The 14,644-nt window shown below is 38.1% G+C and overlaps 1 protein-coding gene across 2 annotated transcripts in view; it reads left to right on the forward strand.

Moving 5' to 3' along the window:
• UBR1 (ubiquitin protein ligase E3 component n-recognin 1) overlaps positions 1 to 14,644 on the forward strand; it is a 74,003-nt gene that overhangs the window by 18,230 nt on the left and 41,129 nt on the right. For both annotated transcript variants that reach the window (XM_030452068.1, XM_030452067.1), the window contains 11 exons: positions 206 to 316; positions 4,885 to 5,015; positions 5,502 to 5,643; positions 7,206 to 7,268; positions 7,547 to 7,670; positions 8,880 to 8,987; positions 9,792 to 9,880; positions 11,823 to 11,921; positions 12,573 to 12,730; positions 13,285 to 13,384; positions 13,627 to 13,755. In XM_030452068.1, the coding sequence (XP_030307928.1) occupies positions 206 to 316; positions 4,885 to 5,015; positions 5,502 to 5,643; positions 7,206 to 7,268; positions 7,547 to 7,670; positions 8,880 to 8,987; positions 9,792 to 9,880; positions 11,823 to 11,921; positions 12,573 to 12,730; positions 13,285 to 13,384; positions 13,627 to 13,755 (1,254 nt within the window). The remainder of the gene's footprint in view (positions 1 to 205; positions 317 to 4,884; positions 5,016 to 5,501; positions 5,644 to 7,205; positions 7,269 to 7,546; positions 7,671 to 8,879; positions 8,988 to 9,791; positions 9,881 to 11,822; positions 11,922 to 12,572; positions 12,731 to 13,284; positions 13,385 to 13,626; positions 13,756 to 14,644) is intronic.

A 14,644-nucleotide genomic window follows, 5' to 3' on the forward strand; every position in this document is an offset into this window, starting at 1 on the left:
AGTTCATGGTTTTCTCCCCAGTCCTCTGATAAGCCTTCTTTTATCTAAAAAAAGAAAAAAAAATGTGGTAAGTACATAGGTTATTCCTTGACTCTTACACTTTGTAAGTATTTTTGCTTGTGTTTGACTTAAATAATGCACTTTTCTATTTTTCTCTTGCTTTTTATGTGTGTACTTTCTAAATGAAGTACATTTTGTTTTAAAGATGCATAGCTCTGCTGGAGGTGGATTTTGTGACTGTGGAGATACAGAGGCATGGAAGGCTGGACCATTGTGTACCAAACATGAGCCTGGAGCATCAGGTTCTGCAAAAGAAGTAAGAGTATTTCACAAAAGGAAAGAAGACATATTTTAAATGCTGGGGGTTTTTTGTTTTTTTTTTTTTTTAAAGTGCTTATTCCAGTATATGAAAATATGTATATTGTATAATTCAGATTGCCAATCCAGTTGATTTGAATGAGGATTTCCTTTGTTAAGGTATTTGTTGGGGTCAAACATATATATTTTGGACATCCTTTGTCTCAAAAAGAAAAAAAGAAAAGGCAAAACCAATATAGCAGCTCCATCTACCTGTCTTCTGCATTTCTGTCTTTGCTTTGGAATTAAAATTGCAGTCTCATGCTCTTTGTTATGTGTATTGGTCACCTCTTCTTTACAAATCATTCTTTTCCTAATGGTTAGTAAATGTTTAGATACAGGACTTGATTTTATAGTTATATATAGTTACTTTACAGTCAGGGTAAGTATACTAATGGAAGGGCAGAAGCACAACTGTTACAATAATCACAGAATCACAGAATCACAGAATTAGCCGGGTTGGAAGGGACCTCAGAGATCATCTAGTCCAACCCTTGACCCACCGGAGCAGTTGCTAGACCATGGCACTGAGTGCCACATCCAGTCTGTTTTTAAATGTCTCCAGGGACGGAGAATCTACCACCTCACCGGGCAGTCCATTCCATAGCCTAATCACCCTCTCCGTGAAGAAATTCTTTCTAATATCTAACCTAAACCTCCCCTGGCACAACTTAAGACTGTGTCCTCTTGTCTTGGTGAAGGTCGTCTGTGAAAAGAGTCCAGTTCCCACCTCGCTACAGCCTCCTTTCAGGTAGTTGTAGACAGCAATGAGGTCTCCCCTGAGCCTCCTCTTCTTCAGGCTGAACAGCCCCAGCTCTCTCAGCCTCTCCTCATAGGGCCTGTGCTCGAGTCCCTTCACCAGCCTGGTTGCCCTCCTTTGGACCTGTTCCAGGACCTCTACATCCTTCTTAAACTGAGGGGCCCAGAACTGGACACAGTACTCGAGGTGTGGCCTCCCCAGGGCTGAGCACAGGGGCAGAATCACCTCCCTGGACCTGCTGGTGACGCTGTTTTTGATACAGGCCAGGATGCCATTGGCCTTCTTGGCCACCTGGGCACACTGCTGGCTCATGTTCAGTTTCTTGTCAATCCAGACTCCCAGGTCCCTTTCTGCCTGGCTGCTCTCCAGCCACTCTGTCCCCAGCCTGTAGCGCTGCATGGGGTTAATGAAATGCTTCAGTATATAAATATATATTATATGTAACTGATTGCATGTCATGACAGAGTTCCTTTTTTAGTAAGACTTGTTTGTCAAGGACTTCTTAGGAGGAAGAGGCTTGTAGATGTTTGGGTAACCTTGTAGTTTGTTTGGAGAATCAAGGACATTCATAATGTAAGAATTTTCTCAGCATATAGTGCTGATTGAGAGAAAAGATGTTGGGAACAGACATATTGCTTTTCCATCATGTTTTCTGATAGAACAGAAGTTTGGCACATGCTTGTTAAACAAACCCCACTTTTTTCTGGGTAATCCTGACCCAGTATTCCTTTAATTAATTTTATATCTCATGCTAGGGTGTCTATAAACTTAATCTGATCAGGTAGAAACAAAGGAGAAGAGGGATAAGTTTGCAGTATGTTTGCAAGGCAGAACTTGGTAAATATGTGCTAAGGACCTGGCTGCTGTTTTTAAAAGGCAGTTTATGTTCAGAGACAGAACAATTTTCTCTTAAAAAGGAGTCTCTAGTAGAGGACAGGTTCCCATCTATATGATGGGATATATATATATATATATATATATATATCCCATCCCATCTACAATATGATAAACAGCAGAGTTTTTAGCAGTTTTGAGATGTGAGGTGAGCACTGGTGAAATACAGCATCCTGAAAAAAGTCTTAATTAAACCTTAGGTTATTTTTGATTTGGTTTTGTTTCTTAATGTTTTGCAATAAGATAATGACAAAACTTGTTGCTCTGTATGTAATGAGGCTCAGAAAAGCAGTACTTCATTTTAGAATCCCCACTTTAGCCTTTTAGGAGTCTTTCATTGCCTGTTGATTTCAAAATAATATTTTAACTATATCAGAAATATAAAAAGCTTAATGCCTGAATGTATCCTTAAAAGCAGATAATAATTCATATCTGAGATAAGGTAAAAATAATTCCCAGACATATTTGTTTTAAAAAAATTAATAATTTTATTGTTAGTTATTTTTAAACTTTGATGTTAGAACACACTTTGTTCATTCTTCCACAGTTTTTTTTTTAATAATTACACATTTTGGGGATAGTTCTGACCCTTGCAATTTACATTGGATGTGTCTTAATTTCATTTTACTGTGACTTCTATTAATTTGGGTGCATTGGAGGTAGCACTGCCTCATTTATCTTTTCTCTCTTTGTCTGGATGCCAACCCCATTTTTAATAGTTTATAAATTCTTTCATGTGGTTTCCTTTTAATTCTTCTACAAACTGAAGGAGGAGAGCATTATGTCTTCCTACAAGGTTTGTGTTTGGAGTATCTCTGTATAGAGCTTTGCATTTTCCTCCAGCTCTGCCATTTTTGCTTCACATACATAAATGTTTAAAAAGCCAAACTCTTAAGAAATACTGGAAAAGAATTTTAGTATATTTCCAACCCAGTGTAATTAGGTTATTTTTTGCACTATGTTCTTTTTCATTCTGTTCCAAACTAACATGGTGATAGCATTGGCAGTGTAGGAAAAAACAATTATCCAAAACGTTTATATTCTTAATTACTAAGATCTACCATGACTCCAAATTATTATTCTAGTGCTTATAAGGTTAGAAAAGTGTTTGGAGATGTGAAAGCCATTGGTCATGTTAACACATTTTTAATTCCACCCAAGTGCCGGGTCCTGCACTTTGGCCACAACAACCCCATGGGGAGCTCCAGGCTGGGCACAGAGTGGCAGAAAGGGACCTGGGAGTCTGGATTGCCAGGAAGCTGAACATGAGCCAGCAGTGTGCCCAGGTGGCCAAGAAGGCCAATGGCATCCTGGGCTGGCTCAGGAACAGCGTGGCCAGCAGGTCCAGGGAAGGGATTCTGCCCCTGTGCTCAGCCCTGGGGAGGCCACAGCTTGAGTCCTGTGTCCAGTTCTGGGCCCCTCAGCTTAGGAAGGAGCTTGAGGTGCTGGAGCAGGTCCAGAGAAGAGCAAGGAGGCTGTGAAGGGATCCAGCACAAGTCCTGTGAGGAAGGGCTGAGGGAGCTGGGGGTGTTCAGTCTGGAGAAGAGGAGGCTCAGGGGAGACCTCATCACTCTCTACAACTCCCTGAAAGGAGGTTGGAGCCAGGGGGGGGTTGGGCTCTTTCGCCAAATGACTTTCAACAAGACAAGAGGGCAGGGTCTCAAGTTGTGCCAGGGGAGGTTTAGGTTGGAGATTAGAAAGAATTTCTTTCTGGAGAGGGCGATCAGACCTTGGAATGGGCTGCCCAGGGAAGTAGTGGATTCTCCGTGTCTGGAGATATTTCCAAAGAGCCTGGATGTGGCACTGAGTGCCATGGTCTAGAAACCGCAACGGTGGTTCAAGGGTTGGACTCGATGATCTCTGAGGTCCCTTCCAACCCAGCCAATTCTATGATTCTATGATTCTATGATATTTTTAGTTTTTTCATCATATGGACAAAATGTTATTTTACTTGATTTTTTTATTAAGAAATCTACGTCATAAATGGACAAATGTTTCTGTATAGGTAAGAAAGTTTTGAAAACATGATTCTTAGCTATATTAATACGTCAGTCTTTCTCTTCTTTTATATTTAACATCTGTCAGACTGCATACTGGAGAACTGAGGGCTCTTATTCCTTTGGGATTAAGTCATATGTGAAGAGCTTTATTCTCAGAAATTATTTTTTTTATTGTCTTTTCCTGGTCTGGCCAACACATACATATTCAGATTTTCTAAGCAGATTTGGTGATCCTAAATCTGTTTTAAACTAAGTGTAAACCTCAGTTTCTATGTCACATTTTATATGAAATTACTGAATTTGGTTGCATTAACATGAATAACATTATATACATTTATTTATGTGCATTCTGAAAGGAAGTTGGTATAACAAAAAGGTCATCAGGGTCTTTGGATTAAAGCTCTCTTTACCCAGTATGTCATTGTATTGTATCCATGTTTTATACCTGAAAATTGAGTGCAGATTTGGTAATAATGTATTTTGCTAGTAACCTTAGTTCTTCTCCTGCTTAAATCCTGATGGAAAGTATTAATAATGATAAATGATGTAGATTTAATGAGCTTCATCAGGGCTTATGGGATATATGTGAATTTGCAGGGCTCTCGTGAATGCTTTCTGAATCTGGGATAGGATCTCTAGAAAAGAAGTTTCCTGACATGTTTGCTTAGGTTTTTATAGTCTATTCCTAGGTAAAATCTGGATGAGTAAAAAAAACAATGGGAAGAAACAATTTTGAAGAGAAGTTAGGGGAGAATTATTTGCTTGAAAATAACAAAAAGGCTAATTTCTTAAATGTAGTAGTAGGGTATTTGACCAACTCTTTTAATTTTAAATATTTATTTTCCATAATAATATTTATCTCATGTTTTACAGAATTCGGAATATCAATTGAATGAAGAAATTATGGAGCACTCTAGGAGGGTGTTTCCAGCTGTAATGAAATACATTGTTGATATGCTTATTTGGGAAGAAGAGAAGGAACTACCTCCAGAGCTCACAGTCAGGTAGGGAGTTTTTTCAACTTTCTCTTCCAAGGAATTAAAAATTTAGTTGGTAACTTTGCCTGTGGTATTCTTACACTCCCACAAACACACTAGTGCCAAGATCCTTATAAATAGCACTTTAGCATTTTTGATCTACAGTTATATAGAGAAAAGTTGTGGTATTTCATGGAAAATGTAGTGTGTGACTGTGCTCTACCAAAATGGAAAAAAGACTCTTGAGCATCATGTTAAAGAGACAAATGGGATCAGAAAACAGCAGGGAGAGGAAATAATTGTGGAATAATGAAATAGAATCTCTTTGGAACTTGGTACATGGTTTCAGTGGCTATTGTGGTATATTGAGGGAACTTTTGAGTATGTCTAATGTGAAGAACATGCTTAATTTTCTTCTGTAATTTTTTTTGTATGCTATTAAGTGAACTGTGGTACTGTATAGGACACTCTTTACAGTTTTATTTGTATGATGACATGTTGGCTTTTTCCCAGTAGAGAGAAGGCAGACAGCTATTACTGTGTCCTTTTCAATGATGAACATCACTCTTACGATCATGTCATCTATAGCCTGCAAAGGGCACTTGGCTGTGAACTTGGTGAAGCCCAGTTGCATACTACTGCCATAGATAAAGAGGTTAGTGCACTCTGGGTATGGATAAAGTAACATTTTGATCATTTAGAAATGCTGCTGTAGTCTCTTGTTCATTGAATCTTTCTGTAGCACTGGAAGGTGAAGAGAGAGAAAGGTGTGTTGTAGTGTTACTATTAATCAGCACTTATTTCAAAGAAGTTTTTAAACTTTTTTTTTTTCTTCAGGAGAAGCACCCCCTTTTTTTTTTTTTTTGGTTTTTTAAGAAGAAGAAGAGCTAAGTTGTTTGAATTTGCTCCTTTCCTGTTTGGCATATTTTTCTTACTTTTTTTCTTCTTCTTCTCAGCTGAGGTCCGTGTTTTATTTTAAAGGTATTTATCTGAAAAATATGCATCAGCAGGATGCATATTTGGTTATGAATCAGAAATGTACCTTACATTTGGAAAAGCTACCACTTGTTCTGGCTTCAACTTAATTTGAAAAGCTAAAAAATTCTGATTAAGCAAATGAAACCAGGAAGAATCTATGAAGAAATGTTAGTGAACTTGAGTATTTCATTACTTCATTTTTTTCAGCTAATGTCACATGTAACACCCATACAATATTAATGCAATTTTATTTTCTTTTCCACTGGGAAAAAGAGCATGATCAGTATTTGAATTATCTTTAATTGCAACCACTTTTTTTTTACCTCAGAAAAGTACAAAGCATATGTGCTTGCACATGGAGAAGCTTTGTCTATTGCTGTGAATGTATGTGTACATTTTGATGTATATTTACATGTAAAACATCTAATGTTAACTAGTATCCATTTTTAATCTAAAATTCTTTTCTATTTGTGTTTCTGTTTCGTTGAGGAAATCAAAGGCTATTTGCATTTAGCTAGTAGCTGCAGTCTTACATAATTAAAAGGCTTATCCTGTAGTTGCAGGCTTTGTGAAATATGTATATACAGGTATGGTTTCCATTCTGAAAGTTCTTTTCAATTGAAACAGAAATGTTAGATCACAATTTTTGTTTTATTTTTCTAATTACAGCATTTTCACAACACACAGCTACTTCCTCTCTTGTGTGAAGTTCTGCTGTGTGACAAACCTGTTTTGGAAGCCAATGCTGCTGATTTTCTTTTGAAAAGAAAGTGGAAGGTCTAAAGGAAGAGGCCTTAGCTGGACCACTGTTTGGTTTTTTTGGAAGAGCTATCAAACCCACACTTGTAATATACTCTGCTATTTCACAGACAGAAATAGTAGGAAGGAGTGTAGAAAAGAATTCAGCATGAGTGTACTTTGTGTTAGTAATAAAATGGATGTAGTTTGGGTTTAAAGTATAGTGCAGAAATCCCTCTGATCTATTTTAATGTATATGTGAATTTTCCTTGTCTAATATTTTTAAGATACCCAGAGTTTACGTTCTTGTTCTGTTGTTAGTTTAATGAAAATAGCTCTTTTCTAAAGAAAATTAACAGAATTTTTATTTTCTTCTAGATGTCTAGAAGCACCATGAACAATGTTGGTCCCTGTTTTTTTCATGTGGAAAAAAACAGGAAGAATTAGGCTTATGCCATTTTGTTTCATGTTGGTCTTATTCTCAATATTTTCTGCATACAGGGTCGTAGAGCTGTTAAGGCAGGACATTATGCATCTTGTCAGGAAGCAAAAGAAGAAATCAAGGTAACTTCCTAAAATACTTTCTCATTTAAGAAAACATACAAATCAACTTCATCATTATTAATACTGAAGCCTTATTTGTCTTCTCTACAGTCTTTAATTTGGTACTTCCATGCTCTTATACCCTGCCTGTGAACTTGTTGAAACCAAATTATCCCACCACAGTTGTAGATAGATAGGTAAATGTCAAACAGCTTTTTTGGAGTGGTGACGGGTGGTGAAAACAGATGAAAATTCATGTTATCTTTCTGTTATGTCTCCTAATTTTTACCTGACCCTAGAGGCATTCTGAAAATGTTTCTCAACGACCTCTTCACGTGGAGGTTCTGCACGCTGATGTTATGGCTCACCAGAAGTTTGCCTTACGCCTTGGCTCCTGGCTGAACAAACTCATGGGCTATTCAAGTAAGAATAACTGTTTTTTGTTATGATCATGCCACGTCAGGATTTTAATGACTTATTTTCTCAGAAATATCTTTAGCAGTGTTAGAGATGCTATTTCATTTCATAATACTTTCCCATTGCTCCCAATTAGTGAATAAATAGTTTATAATAGGTGCTGATATCCATCAGTATGGTTATGAATAGCAGTACTTTTTTGTTTCTTACACATTTTACCTACTATTTTTAGTATTGTATTCATTTCACTGATAGTATTTCCATGCTGATTTGAGTTCCTCACACAGTTCTTTTAGTCAGTCCAAATTCTTGACCGTGTGGTTTATATCTAGTGAACAATTATCCACATTTGTCTTCCTAGGTAGTTTGTCTACCTATTATTTTCAATTTTATCTTTTAAGCTGATGAGATCAGCTAAAGCTGAAACGAAGTCTCTGAGGCTGGGTGTAGCATTTTGGGTTAGGAAATTGTTATAGGTTAACTGATACTTTAATGTGTTTTATGAGAGTCTTTAAGCACAGGCTTATTCTTCTGGGTTATGTATGCAAATGTTGAAGAGCTTGATGTTCTCTGCTCTGCTGGAATTTTCTGATGGCTCCTGTTCTTTGCCTATTTTTCTTCAAGTGGTAAAAGACAGATGAAGAAGCATTCTATAGTATCTATTTTGAGGTTGTCAGGATTAATGACACTCCACTGTTCCCTTTGAAGCTAGTAATGAGAAATTGGTAATTAGAAATTAGTAAAATAGTTTCTGAATGTTAGTAAAACATGATTAACTCTGACAGGTTGATCCCCCAAACTGCTTAAGTAGGTACTGTGTTTATTGATAGCTGCAAGAAAATGTAAAATGGCAAAAACCATTATTTTATAGAAGACTGACTCTCAGGACCCAAGTGTAGACTTGCCCAGCCTGTACTTTTCTCTGCTAACATAGAAAACTCTTATTATGGATCTGCTTTGCAAAGCTGGCTAAATTATTTTCATTTTAAAATACTCTTTTGCATCATGGGATTTATTAATAAGGTAGATAAGAATAATAGAAAGTAGCAAGGGTAGAGGATGTGGGAGCACATTCAAAAGCATTGTTAGAAATAATTCATACTTAAATGTCTTCTTTAAGAAAAAAAACCACAGTTTTGTAATTCTCATTTTGTTGGCTTATGTAATTTAATTATCAAACCATTCTTTTACAAATGAATAATTTCATCCCTACAGGTGACTTTCGCCAGATCTTTTGTCAGATATGTCTCAAAGAAGATGCTGGATCTGAAAAGCCATGCTTCATAAGCAAGTTAATGCTCTGGGATGCAAAACTTCATAAAGGTTTGTGTATCTATATTGCTATAAAGTGGATAGACAAATTATTTTTTCCTGTGTGTTAATTGTTGTAACCTCTCTGCCTGACATTGTGAATGTTTAGCAGGTGTTTGGAGGTGCAGTTTGAGCTGTGACTGACTGAACTTCACCAGTGAGATTACTTGCACAAAAAGGAAGAGAGATGTGACATTGCTTTCAGAAGCTGCAGGAGTTTATTTTGGAAGACTTTTACCTACTTTAGCTGGGGGCTTGATAAAGGGCATCAAAACAGCTAATGACTGTAATTAGCTGAGGTTGATATTGTGCCTGTAACTGCTATAGATTACAGGATTTAACTTTGTGGTGTACTTGAAAAGGTGTGTCTGTCTGTCTTTGGGTATTTGTATAGTTTTAATGGTTGGACTTGATCTTAAAGGTCAGGTCAACCAGAATGATTGTTTGCTGTGATGCTGTAACAAATGTGTAAAAGGTAAATAAATGCTATGCAGGTGGAGTTATATTTTAATATGTTTTATTTTTACATATAATTGACATTTTGGGTACATGCTTGCCTACTAAATTTCTTCTGCTTTATGTAATTCGAAGAGTCTTTTCACAAGATGTAGCCTGACTTTGAGTGACTTCATGCTGTGATTTAAATAAGTGTTAAGAATCAGAAAAAAAAATAATCAACAGCTTTGTTCATGCACTTTGGAACAATTTAAAGGCTTCTAATTATATTCAATTATAACTTCATAATCTGTTCTGCTTTTCCACAAAAACTGCATCTCCAGACAATGATGGGTTGTGCATTGTCTTGACTCTTCACAGGGGCACGCAAAGTTCTTCATGAACTTATCTTCAGTAGTTTTTTCATGGAAATGGAATACAAAAAACTTTTTGCTGTGGAATTTGTGAAGGTAAATGGTTACTTGTTTTTATACTATGAATTTATATTAGCTTTGTAAAATTCCCCCTAAACATGATCAGGTGACCCGCCTGGTGGATGAGGGGAAGGCTGTGGATGTGGTCTGCCTGGACTTCAGCAAGGCCTTTGACACCGTCTCCCACAGCATCCTCCTGAAAAAGCTGTCAGCCCACAGCTTGGACAGGAGCACCCTGTGCTGGGTTAGGAACTGGCTGGAGGGCCGGGCCCAGAGAGTGGTGCTGAACGGGGCTGCATCAAAATGGCGGCCGGTCACTAGTGGTGTCCCCCAGGGATCAGTGTTGGGCCCAGTGCTGTTTAATATCTTCATTGATGATTTAGATGAGGGGATTGAGTCCATCATCAGCAAGTTTGCAGATGACACTAAGCTGGGGGGAAGTGTGGATCAGCTGGAAGGCAGGAGGGCTCTGCAGAGGGACCTGGACAGACTGGAGAGTTGGGCTGATTCCAACGGAATGAGGTTCAACACATCAACCCCATGGGGAGCTCCAGGCTGGGCACAGAGTGGCAGAAAGGGACCTGGGAGTCTGGATTGCCAGGAAGCTGAACATGAGCCAGCGGTGCGCCCAGGTGGCCAAGAAGGCCAATGGCATCCTGGGCTGGATCAGGAACAGCGTGGCCAGCAGGTCCAGGGAAGGGATTCTGCCCCTGTGCTCAGCCCTGGTGAGGCCACAGCTTGAGTCCTGTGTCCAGTTCTGGGCCCCTCAGCTCAGGAAGGAGATTGAGGTGCTGGAGCAGGTCCAGAGAAGAGCAAGGAGGCTGTGAAGGGATCCAGCACAAGTCCTGTGAGGAAGGAAGGGCTGAGGGAGCTGGGGGTGTTGAGGCTGGAGAAGAGGAGGCTCAGGGGAGACCTCATCACTCTCTACAACTCCCTGAAAGGAGGTTGGAGCCAGGGGGGGGGTTGGGCTCTTTTCCCAGGCAACTCTCAGCAAGACAAGAGGGCAGGGTCTCAAGTTGTGCCAGGGGAGGTTTAGGTTGGATATTAGAAAGAATTTCTTTCTGGAGAGGGTGATCAGGCATTGGAATGGGCTGCCCAGGGAAGTAGTGGATTCTCCGTGTCTGGAGCTATTTCAAAAGAGCCTGGATGTGGCACTCAGTGCCATGGGCTGGGAACCACCGGGGGAGTGGATGAAGGGTTGGACTCGATGATCTCCGAGACCTCTTCCAACCCAGCCAGTTCTATGATTCTATGATTCTATGAAAATTTTTTCAATATAAATAATTTTCAAAAAGCTGAGCTTCAACAACTAACTCACCCTTTATGGAGTATATTAGTTCAAGTGTCACTGTTTTGTTCCTTATAATCTTGGTCATTTGAGGATATAGATTCTTATTTTGGTTGTAGTATTTTTAGCATTCTATGTATCTTTTGAAATGGCAGATGAACTGCAACTGAAACTGGTATTTGGTTTAAAAAATTAGATACAATAGTTAAGAAATGTACAAAACAAGACCAAGTGGTTTTGGTTTTAGGATGAGACTTAATCCTGATAACTGTGACTGATGTCATGGTTTTCTCTGGACTGAAACAAAGCAAACAGATACTTATGTTACTTATTGTATGCATCTTTTATAGACAGTTATTGAATGGAAGACTGATTTTGTAATGAGTTAATGTTTGTATCAACTTTCTTCAGCTGCTTAATTTCTTTTCTTGGGGCAATTGATTTTAGCTGAAAAAATATTTTTATTCCCATCTGGCAGAACAATTAAATTTGTGCTTATCTTCAATATTGAGGCAATAAGGCACATATTTAACTGCTTTGGTGCATTTGAGGATGTTTGGCTGTTTTTGTTGTGTGAACTGCTGGTGTCAGAGAGGAGAAAAGACATTGAGATGTAATTCCTGCAATTAAAAAAGTAAAAATTAAATTAACACTTGTTTTATCTATTTCTTTTATATTATCTTTTCCTAGTATTACAAGGCATTGCAAAAAGAATACATAAGTGATGATCATGACAGAGTTCTCTCTGTGACAGCACTCTCAGTTCAGATGTTCACTGTACCTACTCTGGTATGTATGGACAGCCCATCTCCTAGAAATGTAAAATAATTTTGAGAATTACTAGCAGCATCACCTTTGCAAACTGGTGTATTTCTTAATGAGTCTTTAAGCATTGCTGAGTTGAAAATGAATGATTCTGAGATTTGGTAAGGCAAATATGAAAGCAGGTGCTTCAGTTTACATGCAGATTCATTACAGAAGATTGAGTAAACACAAGTAAGTTTTATACAGCATTGTTCTCTCCTTTAAGTTTCTGTGTTCACGTACTGCTTACATTGACCTTCTTAAGTAACTTTAAAAATTCAGGGGTGGGAGAGGGGAAAAAAGTGGTTGTCTTTAGTGAAATGTGGTAAATCCTTTGAGAGAGGGAAAGTGTACCTGTAGTTTTTAAAGGTTATCTGTTGTTTTCCTGCTAATGTAAAATTCCTCTTCTGCATGATCTTCCTGGAGTCTGTTCCACTGAAACTGTCAGAGTGAAGAAACAGGCTGAATTGATAGAAATTGTGTTCATACATAATAAATACTACAGGAGTTCTTGTAGCTTGGATGTTTTACAAATGCTTAAAATGATTTCAAAGCAAAAAGACTGATTCAAAGGAAAATGATTTTGACAGTTCTCTTCAGCAAAAGTAAGAACATGTTTTAATTTTCTCCTTGCAGGCACGTCATCTTATTGAGGAGCAAAATGTAATCACCACCATTACAGAGACACTCCTAGAAGCACTTCCAGAGTACCTGGACAAAAATGACAAGTTCAACTTCCAAGGTTACAGTCAAGACAAATTGAACCGGGTGTATGCAGTAATATTTGACCTCAGGTGAGTGTCAAGTTGAGAAGCAAGAACAATTCTTTGAAAACTGGCAGTAGGATGAGGGTGTTTCAAATCAGGAAACTGATGATAAAACTTCTTTAAAACACAAACCCAAACCTCTCATACCATTCCATGTAACAATTATTTTAATAAACAAGATATGCCTGTAAGACAGTATGGGAAATTTGGCTTCTATTCATTATCATTTTGGGAAAGTTGTATGAATCTCATTTGCATAGAAGTTACTACTCTTAAAGGCTGCATATTACTCTAATAAACTGAATAATATAAAAGCAATCCACCCTAAATACCTTGGAATGAAAAAACTGTTAATTTCAAATGATGGAGTAGCATCAGGTGACTCTAGTGTTTGGTGAAAATTTTAATTTCAGGAGGGGAATGTAATGTGATGGTGCAGTTTATTTTAATACAAAAATGCTTTAAATCAGTGTTAATGAAGTTTAGGAAAGTGGAAGAGAAGTCTTAACAAAAGATGATAATGTTTTCTATGATTCTATTTTCTATTATTTTCTATGATATCTATGATTCTTTGGGGGCAGGTACATCTTAGTCAGCAAGCCTACATTATGGACAGACCGTCTGAGGGAGAGGTTTTTAGAAGGATTTGTTTCTTTCCTAAGGATTCTAACCTGCATGCAGGTACAGTACATTGAAACAGTTTCTTTCTGTTACAAACAAATTACAGCACTTTGCTTAATCATCATTTTGTCCATAGGAATATTGTGGATATAAACATGCAATTAAGGTGGTACATTTTTCAATCCCTGTCTTCCATGGGTGAAAAAGCAATGTTTACATTATAAAAATAATTGTTTGTCTGTTTGTTTGAAGCTTGTGATCACTGATTTAGACTTGAGTATTTTCTGGCATGTCCATTTCAGGGAATGGAGGAGATAAAAAGACAGATTGGTCAACACATTGAGGTGGACCCTGACTGGGAAGCAGCTATTGCTATACAGATGCAGCTCAAAAACATTCTTTTGATGTTCCAGGAGTGGTGTGCCTGTGATGTAAGTATATCAATTGTTTGGGATCCTTACATGTATGCCTATTGTCAGTGTTCCTGAGTGCCTTTAAAATAGCAGCTTTTAAAAAAGGATAACTGTTGTTCAATACAGATCTCCACAGAAAATGGAAGAATTAATGTGCAGTGAGACAAAGAGAGAAGGGCTCTCAGAAGTACATGATCTTCTACCTGACAGTGCTACACAGGGTGTCAGACAAGTCAAAGAGAAAATCTTGAGAATTAGGCTCATGGCACTGAAACAAAGCTCACCTCAGCAGCATTTTGTCACTGCTAAGTGGGTATTCTTTATTAAGCAGGGATGGGGACTCACAGGGGATTCCTCCTCTATATATGTGGTCCATAAGACAAAAACCTCGGGCAGCTTTTATTACACAGAAGGAATTGTATATGCATGATTTTTCCAAGAACTAATTAACATGAGACTCCCTATACTAAGAAATCATGAAGATGAATGCACCTCCTATTAGTTTAAACTATTGTGCATTCTCTGTCGGCATCTAGTGGTTATTCCCAGAATCACAGTCCCTCTGGTGGTCGTTTACTTCATCCCGTGGCTGTTCTTCCTCTTCATCACTTGCCCTCTTGGTGAACTTCTGTTGCTGTGTTCCTCGTTTCTGACGACTTGGCAGCTTACACCATCCAGAACCAGTCGTTTCTGTTCCTGTGGTTCCATCTCCTTATCTCCTGCATGCTGTGCTCCTTTGTACAATACCACCAGTTAATTAATTTTTTTCTTATCTCGTTAGTGCCATAGCTCAAAGCACATTCTCAAGGTTAATCATACAGAAGCCTTATGTCTAGCAGAGGGGCTTTCACAAAAAAACAACCTGTCACTAAAAGACAATACTGATGTCTAGCAGAGAGGTGCCTTC

This window comes from Calypte anna, chromosome 5A (assembly GCF_003957555.1).
Source record: "Calypte anna isolate BGI_N300 chromosome 5A, bCalAnn1_v1.p, whole genome shotgun sequence".
Lineage (NCBI taxonomy): Eukaryota > Metazoa > Chordata > Aves > Apodiformes > Trochilidae > Calypte > Calypte anna.